Here is a 15,275-nt window from a genome sequence, read left to right as displayed (position 1 = left end):
TAAGTGTCTCGTAGCTCCCCCTGCACTTGCTCGTCAGGTAATCACTGACCTATGTTCTACATCTCTTCGTTTGTTTACACAAAACAATGCATCCACCTAGTAGGAATACTTAAAAGGTTCTGTTCCAACCTTCAAGCAAGCATTGTTCGAAGACCCATATTTGATCTCTACTACAAAGGCTTTTTTTTGTGGTTTGGTCCCATCTGCAAACTCATTCTGCAGCTCTATCTGGCCTTCATCAACACTTATCAGTTTGCTTTCTATCCTCGAACCGTTTAGCCCAGCAGCCAAATTTCCACCTGCTCGTAACGAAGCTTCATAAGATGGTTCCAATACTCGACCAATCCGAGATCCCAACCCGCTTCCTCATCATCTCCGACACCTACGACAATGTCTCGCCTCACCCGCCCGCCTCCTTACCAAACAGCATCGACGTCCTCATCCACTGCGGCAACCTCACCTACGACTCCAAACTCGCCGAGTTCACCACCGCCCTCGCCCTTCTCTCGAGTCTCAACACCGTTCCCCTGAAACTAATCATCCCCGGACCCAACGACTGGACTCTAGACGACGCCGCGTACGAAGCCAGAATTACCGAAGCCAGCAACACTAATAAGAAAAAAGGCGGGACTGGGGCCCTGTTACCAAGGGATATGGAGGCCCTGTACGCCGAATACGGCAGGCCGGGGCAGGCTCGTCAGCTCTTGTTGTCTGAAAAGGCGAGGCAGCATGGGATTTTTTTGATGGCGAATGAAGGAAGATGGGAATTTGCCCTGGCGAACCACGCTGTTTTGGCGGTGTATGCTTCACCTTGGACACTTTCGTCGAAGCCTGGAGATGACTTGGATGGGGAGAGATCTGGATCTGGATCTGTTGAGAATGGAACTGGAACTGGAACTGGAACTTCTGAAACCTCTGGAACTTCTGAAACCTCTGGAACTTCTGAAACCTCTGGAACTTCTGAAACCTCTGGAACTTCTGAAATCTCTGGAACTTCTGCAACTGGAACTGCCACTGTTGAAAAGGGAAAGGGAAAAGAGACAGGCTTAGGATGTGGACGTGGAGGTGGGTTTCAATACACCAAAGCCCAGGGACATCCACCGTTTGATATTAGGTATACCGCCAATGTGATGATTACCCGTGGTCCACCTTTGGGAATTCTTGATCATGATGTCCCTGTCCCTGTCCCTGCTTCTACCTCTGCTTCAGGGAAAGGGAAAGGGAATAAAATTGGATGTCCTGATCTTTTTGCCGCAGTGGCGATGTGCAGACCTAAGCTGCACTGTTTTGGAAACACTGTCTATGCAGGATGGGGGGCTAGGTTGGTCCAGTGGCGGGATGGATTAACAAGGGATGGTGTCGATGGACGGCCGATGATGGCGAGTCACTTTACGGATATTGATCATGAGGAACCTGTCACAATCGATATTTCAGGGATGTGGAGAGTGGGGACGGGGATGGAGAAGGAGAAGGAGAAGGGAAAGGAAAAGGGAAAGGAAAAGGGAAAGGAGAAGGGAAAGGGAAATAGTAATGGGCAGGTGAGAGACATCACGGACCTAGACAAAAGGATCGACGACACGGAGTCCAGGAAGGATGGCGGGTTGTGTCGGATTTATACTGATAGGCATTATGAGCATTGGGTGAACTTGAGGTTGAGGCCGAGGAGAAATACGTTGTTTGTTAATGCTGCTTTGGGTCTGCCGGTTGAAGAGGGAGGGGGGCCGTCGCCGTGGCCGTTGGTGGTTGAGATTGAACTTCCTAAGCAGCGAAGTTGTTTTAGTTGAGTGTGTGTGTGATTACTTCAGGGAACTTGAAGAAGACGGAGTATTGTTTGGAAAGTGGCATAAATAGGTAAGTAGCTCTTCTTTTGTTAATTGTCTTGTTTCTCTTTCTTTCACTCATGTAGATATCATGGCCCGCGTGTTAATTATCCAGTACTTAGTGTACATGGAATATGGAATCTGGCTCTACAGGAGCTCCTACAACACTTGGTCAAAAGTTCAACATTCTATATGTCCCCTAGGTCCCTCGACCATGCCTATCAAAGAGTTCCAACTGAGGAATTCATCAAGGAAATAATTTCTGATGCATCTGAACGAGAAACCACCTGTTCCTTTGTGCTTGGCCCTTCAAATTTCATTCGACGACTTATTTCTCCCGTGACCAAGTCGTAGTTTCCTATCACGGTCTCTTCGAGACATTGACGAGCATTGGCAGGAACAAACGAGCATGACAAATATGGACAGTTAGCAACTCCTGCTGTGGTTGGGCAGATTGTCGGTTTTAACAGCGTGCCTTCTATACTCTCATCTCTATATGATTGCTCCTTCCTTAAATCACCAATGACTTCCAAACTCAAACATCATGCCAACTTGAGTCATGCCAAGCTGTTTTGCTCAGGCATGGTTTCCGTATTTCTGCGCCTTTTCACAGTTCGCCTATTCCAATATGCTCCTTACCTTTCTGGAATCTTTGTGTGTTAGTATCTAGCACTACGCCCGTCGACATGCAGCACTCGTTGTTATGTCCGCCTCTTCCGTCCTTCTCAAAGCTTTAACCCCCCTCGGAGGTCCGAGTCCCCGTCCATATTTCTTTCAGCCAGTGATAAAACTCAGTTCCGACTCGGGATGTCTCTTGCAATGCACGTCTGCGTATCGTGTGTGTCTCCGCGTCCTAGAAAACTCGGCAGGTTTCACTCCAATGTCTCTAATTCGAACTTTGAGTAACGTCAAACTGGAAGATTACGCAGCCGGTTGCCGGTTGGTTCGAATGTCTCAAGCTCGCGGCGTAACACTCAGTTTTGGGGTTTGTGATGCCACACCACGTTGTTGTAACATAGGCAGAATAGAGAAAGAGACTATTTCCCCTAGTTGGAAAGACTTCTCTTGGTATGTATAATCTTGGACAACGTTAATACTACTATGCGTGTGCGTGTGCAACTTGAAGAGGTTGCAAGAGGTGTAAGCCGGAGTAACCGGATGCCGACCTCCGGCTTTACTTAGTAGCTCACGATGAGCTATAGCTCGAGTATAGTGTGGCTACTCCTCAGGTCCAGCCTTCCAGAAAAAACCGAGTAAAAACTTTGCGTACACTAGTACTAGTAAAACGAACGAGAAAACGGAACACGCAAGAAAACAAAAACGGTGAGAAAGTGAAAACTCTTCAAAAGTCGTTGAAAGCGGTGTCCTAGAACACTAAGGTGTGTCATACTTGGTCAAGGTTTAACACACACACCGCCTCTACCGGCGTCACCGTTAGTTTGGAGAACTCTTCCCACTTTCTTGGCTTCCCCGGGTCCCGGTCCCTCCCAGCCGACCCAGCCCAGCCCAGCCTAGAATCCTAGAATCCTTAACTAGATCCGCCTCAACGATCCTCGCATCGCATCACAGCCGCAAAAGCGGTGACCCTTTAGTGTTAACTTTGACCGTCCTGGCGGTAGGTTATCAAGGATTGTCTGACTCGTTTCTCTGATTTTAGGTTCCAGGTCTGGGTATCTCGCCCAGCCCGCCAGCCGGCCGACGAGCGAGCGAGCGGCCCGCACCATGCTCACTCGCCTCGCTTCGCCTGGTCAGTTGTTCGCGGAAAAGTTTCTCGTTTGAATCCGTTTCAATGGGCTGCTGCTGTTCCGCAGGGCTGGGTCCATGGGAAGTCTTGAACCATGCTTGCCATGCGTAAGCCAAGAGTGGATGGCTGGATGGCTGGCTGGCTGGCTGGTGTGAGCCTGTGACAGGTTCCGTGAGTGATTCATATCCATATGTATGGCAGGCGTTCCATCTTCCATTGATGTTCTACGCCGCGGGTTATATAGTGGGGTCGGGGAGGTGAAACTGTGAAACTGGTGTATATTTTGTACGTTCGTAGCACAGCCAAAGCTCACTAATCACGTATTTTGAGCAGGACGACAGCATTGTGTAACGACCAGATTTTGCCTCGATCAAGTTATTGATGTCGTTCTTTTCATGCTCCGTCATGCTGGAGTTTTGATGGCCGACAGAGTGAAGTTGAAACTACCTACCTACCTTCAACCCAACTTCAGCGAAACGAGACCCACAAAACGTCGGCTAAAGCCCAGGGTCCCGGTAACTCGGTGCACCGGACCAACCGGCCAGAGCACGGACACTTGCACGGGTCGGGGACCGGGGCTGTCGGAGCGGTCGGGGGCCACGACGGGGCCCCGAGAAACACTTTTTAGGAGCATTTCTTACCCCACCTTTCGCTTCTCCAAGCAGAGAAAGAAGCTAAGTCATTCTAGGGATAGCCACTTTTCTTTCGGGAGAAGCTTAACAGGTGGGGTAACATTTTTGGGGAAGTGACAATTCGTGCAGCTTGGGCCACCCGCTGGCAGTGGAGACGAACGCAACATGCCAGACCCTTACGGCGGCCTGGGGCGGGCAAGAGCGGGCTCGTTCAGCGGCCTGTCGTCTCTCTCCACAGGGGCAGTCCACCCGACAGCGGGGAGTCGGGGTTCGACAGCGAGTGCCTGCGTGAAAGCGAGGGGATGACGCCATAAAGATGAACCGCGACACTTCCCGTCCTGATGTTCAGACGGGCTGGGTGTTCACACCAGGGCAGCCAGCCATTGAACCACCAAACTTCGGTGACAGGATCACAGGAATGCGGTGAGGGTGAGATCGCTGCCCTCAATGATTCCATCCCGCATCAAAGCGAGCATTAAGACGAAGTGATATACCTACGTTGGATTGTGGAATTCTGCGAGTGGTCATCTTATCAGGGAAAAATCGGTTTCTCTTCGTCACATCTACCTATGAAAAATACATACCAGCCATCCCTCAAAACAAGATTTCTCAATCACCTTGATGAAAACCGTGAGCGGCGAGCACCGTTTGACGCAATCCTGCTTCGAAGATGACTGAAAGATAGTCCCATTGTGACGACGAGATATTCCAGTAAACGTCACGATTGAAGTTCTTATCTTCTATAGCTACCAGGTCACGGTACCTAGGTACTATACCTACCTACCTAGATACCTAGACGATGATATTGAGCTGATGGTTACGGTACCATGTATGTGATACAGGGAGCGCCCGTCAACATAACTGGCCCGAGAATTGGCTTGAATGCCATTGGAGTTGTCGCAGATGCCCAGAGGAGAGCTCCTTGGTTCGCAATCAAATGGTAGAAAGTCTTTGGTGTAACCCGTCCGCCCGCATATCCTGTACAACCTCAAAAGTGCCGCGGCGATAGGTACTTCTGGTACCGCAGGCTCAGAGGGCTCTCGAGAACCCGGTGCTCGTCTACCTACCGTGGTGTTTTGTGTGTCAAAATTGTCGCAGATTCGCGCCGGACCCGGGAGTGTATCAAACCACAACGTTCAGGAGTTCCTCATGGCAACCCACGGGTGTAGTGTACCTGGACACTGAGAATCCCGACTCGGTATCCCCTGAATCCGAAAAAAATAAAGGAGGATGAAAAACGAGAGGCAGATAAGGTTGCCCACACCTAAAACACAACCCTCCTTCCTGGTAACTGCGGAAACATCGAGATCGTGAACCCTCGTAGGATGTGCGCTTGCGGGGAATCCTGAACTGAAATAAAGATATTATTGTTTTCAGAATACCAAAAGGACATACCGATGTGCAGAACATGTCTCCGGAGATCCCTCTGCGCGGGGAGGACAGCAGGGGCACATTGTCATCGTCGGGAGGTATCCATCCCGATCGACATTGCAAGATGGAGATGGCGAGTTTTAAAAAAGATCAAAGTTGGAGTTTGGAGTATGTCGAGCTGAATGTCCTGATTGAAGGACAAGCATGAGTTTCCAGGTAACACCATGCAGCAGGCACTGTCAGATTCAGCAACAATCCGTCGTCCCCCGGATTTCTCCCGTCCTCCGTTTTTGTTTGAGTGTCACCGTTCGCTGGGGACGTTTTTGGCTGACGATAACTGTGATCACATCTCGGGTTGTACAGCGTCCACAACTCAGATTTGAGGCGATGACAAACATCTTTTTCGAAATCATGACCGCCTTTTCTCTATATGCTTTGGGGAGATGAGCAAGAGCGCCGCATATCGAAGTTGGTTAACTAGTCGCCTACGGACCATGGCTTAGGCATAACTCGGGACTTCAATCCTTATGCCGGTGCCTGTTGTTGGCAGCTCTGCACAGGAACGCGAACCCCTTGGGCCGGCTGAGCCTCTTGAGCCACTTGAGCCACTCTCCTTTTGGGCGGGCTGGGGAAGGAGAAGGTTGGGATAAGGAGGATCTTGATCTTAACGGTGATCGCCATCAGCAAAAACCCCTTAGCAATTCGCTACTCCACGGTGATCAGACAATAGCGGGTCATTTGCGAGATGCCAACATGATGGGCATGACAGCGAGTGCATCAAACATGGCCGAGTTCCGTATTAGAGGTAGAGATGGTCACGTTGGGATACTAGAGATAGGTGGTGGAGGTGGTTTCAATAGAGAGAATGAGTCCATCTGGACGATGATTGGACCAGAAGGAAGGCGCCACTGGCGGTTGTCGCGACAGACGGGTGATGCACGGCAAAAGATTTCAACCACGCGATGCTCGGTTTTGTTCAGAGATTCAGGGTCGAAAGCCGAAGGCGAAAGCTTTAGGGTTTGCAAGCTTGAAGGAAGGAATGCTGAGTCCGATGGTGCTGCTGCAATCAAGTCCCGACGGTTGGGTAAGGCATCTCTGGGATGAAGCGGTGGGCGACAACACAGTTGAGACAGTGTCGGGAAATGTCGAGTCGATATATCAGTTTTGGCGTTCTGGATTTCGGAATGATATACTCTCGAATGAGTCTTCAGAACCGTCGGGTTTTACTTGTAACTGACAATAATACGATCTTCCGGAGTGTTGCCCTTTGGAGTTACAAGTGCGCCTTCTGTTCATATCTCCGTTAGCCAATGATTTTGCAATACCAAGAGTTTAAGAACAACGTTCGGCAGCATCGTCCGAGTTCAAAGTTTAGAAGATCCAGACGATGTCAAAGAATGGTCTCCCACACTGCCAAAACTACTACGCAGCAGACGAGTGAGCAGACACCAGCGAGAACAAATGCTCCAATCAAACGGACAGGTCATTGCTGCCGCCGCCGGCGATGTCGAGATGGAAAATCCAATCACAGATGCCTTGGCGTTCCCAGTCTGAGACCCCCATGGCGGCCAATCTTACCAATGGAAGACCCTGGTCGAAGGGGTCTCAGGCCCCTGGCTAGTCCTCTCCACTCATGTTCTTGGGCCTGTTCGTCTTTGCCCGTTGGGGCAGCCAAGGCGTGAAGGGACCCGAAGCCACTGATATGAGGCTTGTGATGAGAACCAGAGCCGCCGTTTTGGTTCCGTAGATTGCTATGGTGGTTGTGCCGTTTCTGCAATGAACTTGGCTTTTGGAAACACTAGATAACCTGTACAGTACTGCGTGCCAGTGTCATAGGGGTACTCGGATTTCAGGATTTCTCGGCTCCTTCTTGTGAAGCTTTGGTCACGACGACGGTGAGTGTGCAGATGAACGGATGCCCAGCCCGTATCCATCCAGGTGACCGCCGAGAAGATAAAAACTATGTGAAGCGCAAAACCCCAATCCCTGGTCGATGAGGGGCAAGAAGTGTGGTGGTGACCGTGGTGGTGTGGGAAATGTGTGAAAGTCTTTGCATTTTTGCAGCGCTAAAAAAGATGGCGTAAAAACACTAGCGGAAACCCCTCGAAACGAAGCTCGAAAAGCTGGAAGCCTGGAGAACGACAAGGCATTGAAAGACAAGGGCTCCACGTCCAAAAGCTGAGCGTTCGGATGGGAAAGTGGACTCGACAGTCCGGTTAACTTGAAACGCAAGTCTTTATCACTGTTCTGATCACCAAAATAGCGCTTCTTGATTCCCATCATCTCTGTCGATGCCATGGTCATATCCGATTGTCCTCGGGGTCCTCATTAAACTTGAATTAGATGGCTGACCGTGCCCCCCTCCGCCTCCCCTACAGTGCTCGGCCGTCGATAAGCTTATTGATGAGGATTGGGAGCTTGGTGCTGGAAGATTTCCTGAATACTGAAGGAATGGATGGGCGTGCAGAGAGATTTCGGGACGGGGGCTCAGAGTTTTTTTGCTTCTTTCCTGACCGGACTGCCCTCTGATCCCGGTCATCTTTGCAAGCCCCCTTCATTGGAGCTCATTCCTGTTGCGACGCCGGCCCCAGGGGAAAAACGCGAGACACCAAGGAACTGGAGATGGTGTGAAAATGCAACCACCAGAAGCTAGAAAAGTGGTGTGTGTGATGGATGGAACAAAATTCAAGAACCCGTCGCTCTGTCCAGTCCAGTGTCATGCATTGGGATGCATGCGATCGAAGACGTGCGGTGACGCTAGACGATCTGTTGACTGTAGGTAGCTGCTGCTGTATGCACGTCGACAGGTGCAGCATCCAAAGCCAACCTCCTGTCTTCTTCCTGTCTCTCCTCTGACGGGACCGTTTTGGGGGTTTTGTTGCCCACCGTTAATCTGAAATGCGACCACCCACCACCATAACCACACCATGCCACCGTCCGGACGGCTACCACGGCTGGCACGGCTTCCACGTTGTGTGACGGAGGACAGAGGACGGCGGCATGCCAGGTTGACTTGTCTCGTCTCGTCTGGCCTGCGCCTGTACCCCAGCACCATCCCCAGCACACCACCCCCGTCAGGTCCTGACCAGGTCTTGACAAGCGTAATGACCCCATGCAGAACTGGGTCTCATTAAAATAACATCTGCCCACCCTCGTGGATCCCTCTGCCGTTCCTCGTTGCTCCTCCCCATTTCCTCCATCAGAATAGTACGACGCCAAGCCAGTGCAGCACACACAAAAGACTCACTAGCTTTCTAATATCTACTTGAGCCGGCCCTTCCCCAGGGCTTCAACACTCACTACTTTGCTCTCTTCACCCAGAATCCCTTCACCAGCTACACCATGTCGACAGAAACACAGTCCCTCCCGGTCAGGGAAAGCATATCAAATCTTACAACAACCATCTCAGAGACCCATACATCCGATAACACAACCGCCCAGATCTACACACGGAACCCATCTTGCGACAGCACAATGTACCACGAATTCCATGAGGTGGTGGATACCAAGGCGGTAGAGCAGAAGGAGGAGGAGTCTGTTCCGGCATTGCCCCAGAAGAGTGCTCTGAGGGCTTCGAGGTTGCTTGACAGCTTGGTTCAGCTCAAGATGAGTGGGACGGTTGAGACTGCCGAGTTGGAAAAGCCGTCCCCACTCGGCGACGTCTATCTCTCTTCTGAGGAGGATGCTTCCTCAGACACCGACAGCCTCTCCGACTATGGCTACGAGTCCACCAACGAGAAGGAAGCCACTACCGCCACACCGACATCCCGACGAGGCAGCCGTGAAGACACCGCTCGTGTTGTTTCGGTTATCTTTTCTGGCAGGCCCTCGATCGTCGACCTCACCACCCTCAGGAGGGGTTCCGCAGCTCCGAGCCTAGGGCACATGAGGAAGCGGTCAAGCACAGTGTCCTGCAACATCCCCATTGAGCGGACCATCACACCAGCCAGCCCCATGTCAGCTTTTGCGCTTCCCGAGAGGAAAAGCAGTCTTCCCATCGACATGATGCCCATGAGGAAGCCTCAGTTCCTCAACGTTGACCCGTTCGCAAACGGCAGCTCCTACTCGCTGGATGTTCCCAGAGCCGGTACTCCAGAGGAGGCAACAAGCCCGGCGAGATCACCGAGGACACCAACCATGACTCTGTTGAAGGGAGTTACGAGGACCTTCAGCCTCGTCAGGAAGAGGAGCCGTCCGGCGCTGGCGAGCCCCCAGCCACCGCAGGAGCGCACCACACCGCCTCCCTCAAGACACTCTATGAGGCCACCACCATCCCGTAGCAGCATGATGCCTCTCTCTGTGACCACTCCTCTTTCCGAGGAGGCTCCAGAGCAGCTTGTTGTACCGGGTTCCCCAGCAACCTCTGACAAGTCATCAAGAAAGAACTTCAGAATGTCCTCGCCATTTGGACCATCCCCATCATCGCAGCCTTCATCACTGTCCGAGGAGTGTGCTTCGCCCATTTCTCCTCTTTCCCCAACCAGCGCGCCCAGGAGGGGACTTTTGAGCGGGTTTGCCGCAAGGCGCAAGAGCATCAAGCTGACGGGGAGGATCAACATCTCCGCATAAAGCGACACGATACGCGCTGAGCATGTATCAAACCAAACCATACACACTTGATATTTTTCACGGCATATTGCAAGCGGCATGGCGTTTTGAAAGCTTGAGGAGCGGGCAACACACTTTCCACTACAGACGCATACACGCACACGCACACACGGGAGACGGGGTTAATTGTCTCAGGGAGCTTAATACGCAAAAGAGGACGAGGACAGGAATGACTTAGACACACACATACACACACACACATCACACACATTGGAGCAGAGTGGGAGGAAACTCGATCTATCATGGCTGCGCGCAAGTATGTTTCAGCAGCAGCAGGCCGGCGGTTATTTTGACTTTTTTCACATCTTGGGAGTTTCTGGGACATGGGAGGTTCTCGTCACGCAACATCAGTTCTTTTGTTGCTCTTGTTTTGTTTTTACGAATGTTATGATACCACAGGGCGCTTCTGTTTGTTCCTACTTTCTTCAGGCATATTCTCCACATTATTACCTACTTTCCGTCTTACACAGATGGCTTCAATCAAATTGAAAGACAGGCATTCGTATGCCAAAACAACAACATACACAGATCTCACTGTCAATCGCTACCATGACTTTGCTATAGTGAATGTGCCATTGCGTTTGCTTTTTTGCGAGATTCATGAAACCAGATCTCTACCGAACTTGCACATTGAGATCGATCATGCCGGCCTGCCACTGAATGTCACCCATCTTTGCTGTCCAATATCATCCACTTTTGCATTATTCATTCTTTCATTATTTTCTTCATGCCACACCGGGTAACCTAGCGAAGCGAATCAGTGGTAGGGATGGTGCGGAGATAATAGTTCCGTAGGGCAAGTGCTGCGAACGACCGGTCTCAATGAAACCCCTTGGGGGGTCTTGGCTTCACTTCCTTTCGTTGCATTCCCCCTGCCCAGCTCTTTCATTGCGCACGCGTCGTCGGGATATTCTCTTACTGCATTTTTGACAGTGCATGAACTGCTGGCCGGCAGCTACATAAGTAGCTTCGGGGTTTACGATGTCACATTGGGGGATGAATTATGGTTTGCAGAATTTCAGGTCACCCGTCGCTTCCATCCAGGCACTTGACGGCTGAGAGCAAGAAGGATGGAGAAATGCACGAACGCCGTAGAACCACATCAAATGCCAAAAACTCAGATATCGTAAAGACCAGATGGATACTGTTGCTCCGTTATCTCAAAACGCGATTCAGGAAACAATTTTGTTTCATCCTTCTCTCGTTTCGAGCAGACCTCGAAAAGGTAACTCTTACATCCGACATGTTCCGGGAAGCCAACTCCACTAACCCTCAAGGTCCCCCGTCTCCGTTCCCGTCTCCATCTCCATCTCCGTTTTCTTCTGTTGGTGTGCGTAGTGGTCCATCCTCATTATCTCACTAGCGGTAATTACTATAATTACCGGTAATTATGTGAAATATGGTCGCATTTTTTAAGGTTGGCCGCCAGGACTCATATTTTGGGCACTGAAGGACGCTAGATCCAGCAGCAGAAGGCCGCCGCAGGCTCTAAGTGCCTGGGGCACGAACCTGTGCACTGACCATTGAAATAGCGGTAATTATGGAAAATTATAATTATATGAAATAATGGATAAATTTCAGTATGGATCGATCTCTAGGTGTGCGACTTGCAGAAATCTGGGGACAGTGAGATTTTAAAATGAGATTTGGAGAGATCGTAAACCGTATGGGTATTTGCCTGGAATCGGACGACGATAGCACCATCGATATTTATTTTCATGGGGATGGGGCAATGGAGACCATGGGAACCCATGGGTTCCTGCCCCATTACCCATGGAAGAAGGGGTGGGCTAGGTGTGGGCTAGGTGTAATTATGGGGTCTCACTCTCACTCATGAGAGGAGCCCGAGAGCTCAGAGGAGGAAGGAAGATGGGATTCGGGAAACGGAGACAGGTAGATGAGTGGAGGTTTGAACCAAATGTACCACAGTAAGCTATCGACACTCAGTACAAATGGACTTCCACCTACCTGATATGGTTGGATTCACCGAAGTTGTCTCTTCGGTCTGCGGAAGTTACTGAGACAGATCGATTGGGGGGAAATTATATGGGAATGCAGTCAAATGCGGGGGCCGATGCAACTTCAGATGAACGCGTTCCTGGCGGTTCCTGTGGTTCCTGAATCCTTTTGGCCCCAATCCCGGATCCTGTACACGAATCCAATTGTTGAGTGTGATTCGTTAGCGTGGTTCTTGGGTGAGGCTTTCTCCAACACGCAAAAGGCCTTAAAAGATCATGACAATCGACAAGTCAAAGTATAGGAGGCCTTTGCTGTTAGTTGTTTCGTTCTTGTTCTTGGATGGGCACCATGAATCTGATGATGAAGACTCTTATATAGACAAGTTGTTTGGGAAGGGAGTCCAATGTCTTAACAAGCTGGGGTTGACAGCTGCTGTGTTACAATTTTCAAGCAGTCTTGGACTCTTGGGCTTTGGCCGTCTTAAGAACGCTGTGTAACCGGACCCCACAGCGCGCTTGTGCATTTTATGCAGCCACCCAGGAGTTTCAAAGCCCTCTCTGCCCTACGGAAAGTACCCATCCGTGGTTTCTTAAAGAGCAAACACCAACTTGTGGGTATATTCACCAGCCGGTATAAAGTTTGATAAGCTTCATATTCTTCCAGACACACAAAGTAAGAACAGAAACAAAGACTACCTACTCCATGATTTGCAATGCTCCAACGTGGGCAGATGCAGGAGCTCAGGCCAATGCAGCCTAATGCAGGCATAACCTTAATCGCAACTTCTGCCGCAAAATATCTTCGTAACGTCACGAATCCGTTGTACCTTCCCAAAAACGAAGCTTCTAGGCTGCGGTCTTGGTGCTTGATAGGTGAGTCCCTCTTGCAGACCTTTAACAAATTCCCCGTCTTTTGCGCAAAACGAATGTTGCCTTCAGAAGCTGACTCTGATATCAATATGTTGGCCCCGCATGCAGCCACTCGGTATTAAAAAGCGTTTCACTCGCCGCCCAAAGACTTTAGCGACTTGCGCAGGATTCAGCTTTCAAGGCGCAACCACGCCGCTCTCTCCCAATCTATCTTTCTTCCTGAGTTTTTGGGCATTCTCCTGAACTTCAACTCCAGCCATGGCTGATATCATCGACCTGGACGCCGCCGAAGAGGCGCCAAAGCCCCGCATCCTCGTCATCTCGCTCGAATATCTAGAGTCCTTCGACGACCTCATCAACGTATTCCTGACTCCCATGCTCGACCTGGCCCTTGTCCAGCGCGTCAAGAAGGCTGCCACGCTCACCCGTCTCCTCACCAAGGAGGATGCTGAGCCGTACTCCGCCCTCGTCCTGACCGACGCCGCCCTCACCCTTCCCGAGAACCTTCCCCTCTGGGAACAATGTCTCGCCTACATGCGCCGCACTGACGCCACCGCCGTGCTCACCGGCCAAGTTGCGTCGTTTGGCCTCCCTGACGACTTGGATGAGTTATTTGGTGTCTCGGGCCTGCCCGACTGGAAGTGCGGCAACTACCAGCGCGACGTTGTTGTGCTGAACCCAAAGGCCGACGGGATCCGCGACGGCAAGCACTTGGACCTCAGCGACAAGAAGAGCCTAAAGGCTGCCTACAGCGCCAAGTCGCTGTGCCTGTCGGGCGTGAAGATCGAGCACAGGTGGTATGTTCCCGACCTCAGCGAGGTGGGCGATGGCATGGGCATCGCTGCGTTGCTTGCCCAAGGCCTTAGTGGCTGGGATCCTGAAAAGGTCGGGCGGCAGGCGGCGGTGGCATACGGCCCCGTGGGCGAGAAGGGTAGAATTGGCTGGGTGGGCGATGTCAACAACGAACCACCCTCGGTCAAGGTCATTTTGGCCATGTGCGGGCTTGATCCGGCCAAGGCGAATATTATCAATGTTGAGGTGCGGCAGCCTTCCGGTCCAGCTGCAATGCGGTGGGATGCTGGAGAAGGACGTTTCGTCAAGGTCTAAAGTCGAGCGGTCCGTAAGGAGCCGGTCACTTTGGCGCGCGGAGGTGTCTAAAGGTGGGTCCCGGAAATACCACTCAGGTAGTTTTATTCTGGATGCCACAAAACATATCTGGAATCATCTCTGGTCAATTTGTCCTCTACGGTACGTGGCTCGCCAGCGTCATTTATTGGGGCTTCAACCCAAAGTCTTCCACCTACGTGATATTGGTACATCCCCAGGTACATATGCTGATCCCTAACAGCAGGTTTTGCAAATTGAAAGGTCGATTGCCATCTCCCTATGAGAAAATGGGCTCTATTCCAAGAAACCTATGTGCGGGGCATGATCTTTTACACACAGGTAACCATATAAGGGTTTGGAAGCAAGACCTTTCTGTCATCTAAAGACCTGTAGCAATGGGAGCAGATGAATGAGACTCATACCATTCCTCTTCTTTTCATATGTGGGTGGGAAATGGGACCAGCTACCAAACGAGAACCACTTATCTCAAAGCCAAAACCCCAGATTCCGTCAAGCAATCATATGTATGAAAACTCCAGTCAAGCATTCATGGCAACTCGAGTAGTGTCGTTGTATGAATACCTATGTAACGAAATCCCGGAGGTCAGCTCGTCGGACGGCAGACCCACCTCATGATCGGCTTACCTCCGTTGGTAGGCCCACTTATCCCGTCATAAGTCGGTTCGCGTGCCGTCCCGCTTCATTCCCGGCGCACGGCCCCACCTCCCCTCTCATTGGGCTGGCAGTAGCCGGGTGGCCGACGACAAGCTGGCCGAATGTTTTCGCAAAGAAAATGCGTACCCCGTAGAAACCGCGCTTGGGGAAATATTTTGGGTTATATCGGATGAACTGCTGTTGATCTACAAGGCTTCTTGTGTCACAACTGTGTAGCTTTGTTTTTTTTTTTTTTGTTATTTTTAACGTCTACTTCCGCCTCCCGTAGGGCATGAGACGTGCCGCACCGGTGAGTCTAGCATACAAAATTAAGAGCAATGCCCTAACTGTCCACCAAAACCATTAATCCGAGGGCAAACCGAGGCCTATTGCCAGTGTAAATCATGTGTTGCCCATAGCGTAAACGCGGCCCAACACATCACAACTGTGTAGCGCAACGAGGTGGTGGGCAAGACGATGGTTTCGAGGGGATGATATTTTGCCAGTCTGA

At 51.0% G+C, this 15,275-nt stretch overlaps 3 protein-coding genes across 3 annotated transcripts; all 3 read left to right on the top strand.

Moving 5' to 3' along the window:
- Nucleotides 1-323: 323 nt before the first annotated feature.
- SMAC4_06644 (uncharacterized protein) lies at nt 324-1,784 on the top strand (the record flags this gene model as incomplete). Its single annotated transcript, XM_066090487.1, has 1 exon — nt 324-1,784. One exon carries the CDS (start codon nt 324-326, stop codon nt 1,782-1,784), a length of 1,461 nt encoding a protein of 486 aa, XP_065946072.1.
- Nucleotides 1,785-8,746: 6,962 nt separating this feature from the next.
- SMAC4_06643 (uncharacterized protein) lies at nt 8,747-10,625 on the top strand. Its single transcript, XM_003346128.3, has one exon. The coding sequence runs from the start codon at nt 8,910-8,912 to the stop codon at nt 10,134-10,136; it is 1,227 nt and encodes a 408-aa protein (XP_003346176.3). The 5' UTR covers nt 8,747-8,909; the 3' UTR covers nt 10,137-10,625.
- A 2,116-nt stretch (nt 10,626-12,741) lies between these two features.
- Nucleotides 12,742-14,710, top strand: SMAC4_06642 (uncharacterized protein). The gene is made up of 3 exons (XM_003346127.2): nt 12,742-13,006; nt 13,112-14,251; nt 14,352-14,710. Exon 2 carries the CDS (start codon nt 13,262-13,264, stop codon nt 14,108-14,110), a length of 849 nt encoding a protein of 282 aa, XP_003346175.1. The 5' UTR covers nt 12,742-13,006; nt 13,112-13,261; the 3' UTR covers nt 14,111-14,251; nt 14,352-14,710.
- The last annotated feature ends 565 nt before the right edge of the window (nt 14,711-15,275 follow it).

Source organism: Sordaria macrospora, chromosome 2 (assembly GCF_033870435.1).
Source record: "Sordaria macrospora chromosome 2, complete sequence".
In the NCBI taxonomy this organism is placed as follows: domain Eukaryota; kingdom Fungi; phylum Ascomycota; class Sordariomycetes; order Sordariales; family Sordariaceae; genus Sordaria; species Sordaria macrospora.
The sequence above is the reverse complement of the archived record's forward strand: the minus strand, read 5'-3'. Positions and strand labels throughout refer to the sequence as shown.

Coding starts and splice junctions, on each gene's coding strand:
- SMAC4_06643 (XM_003346128.3), top strand. CDS start 8,910: ATGTCGACAGAAACACAGTCCCTCCCGGTCAGGGAAAGCATATCAAAT.
- SMAC4_06642 (XM_003346127.2), top strand. CDS start 13,262: ATGGCTGATATCATCGACCTGGACGCCGCCGAAGAGGCGCCAAAGCCC.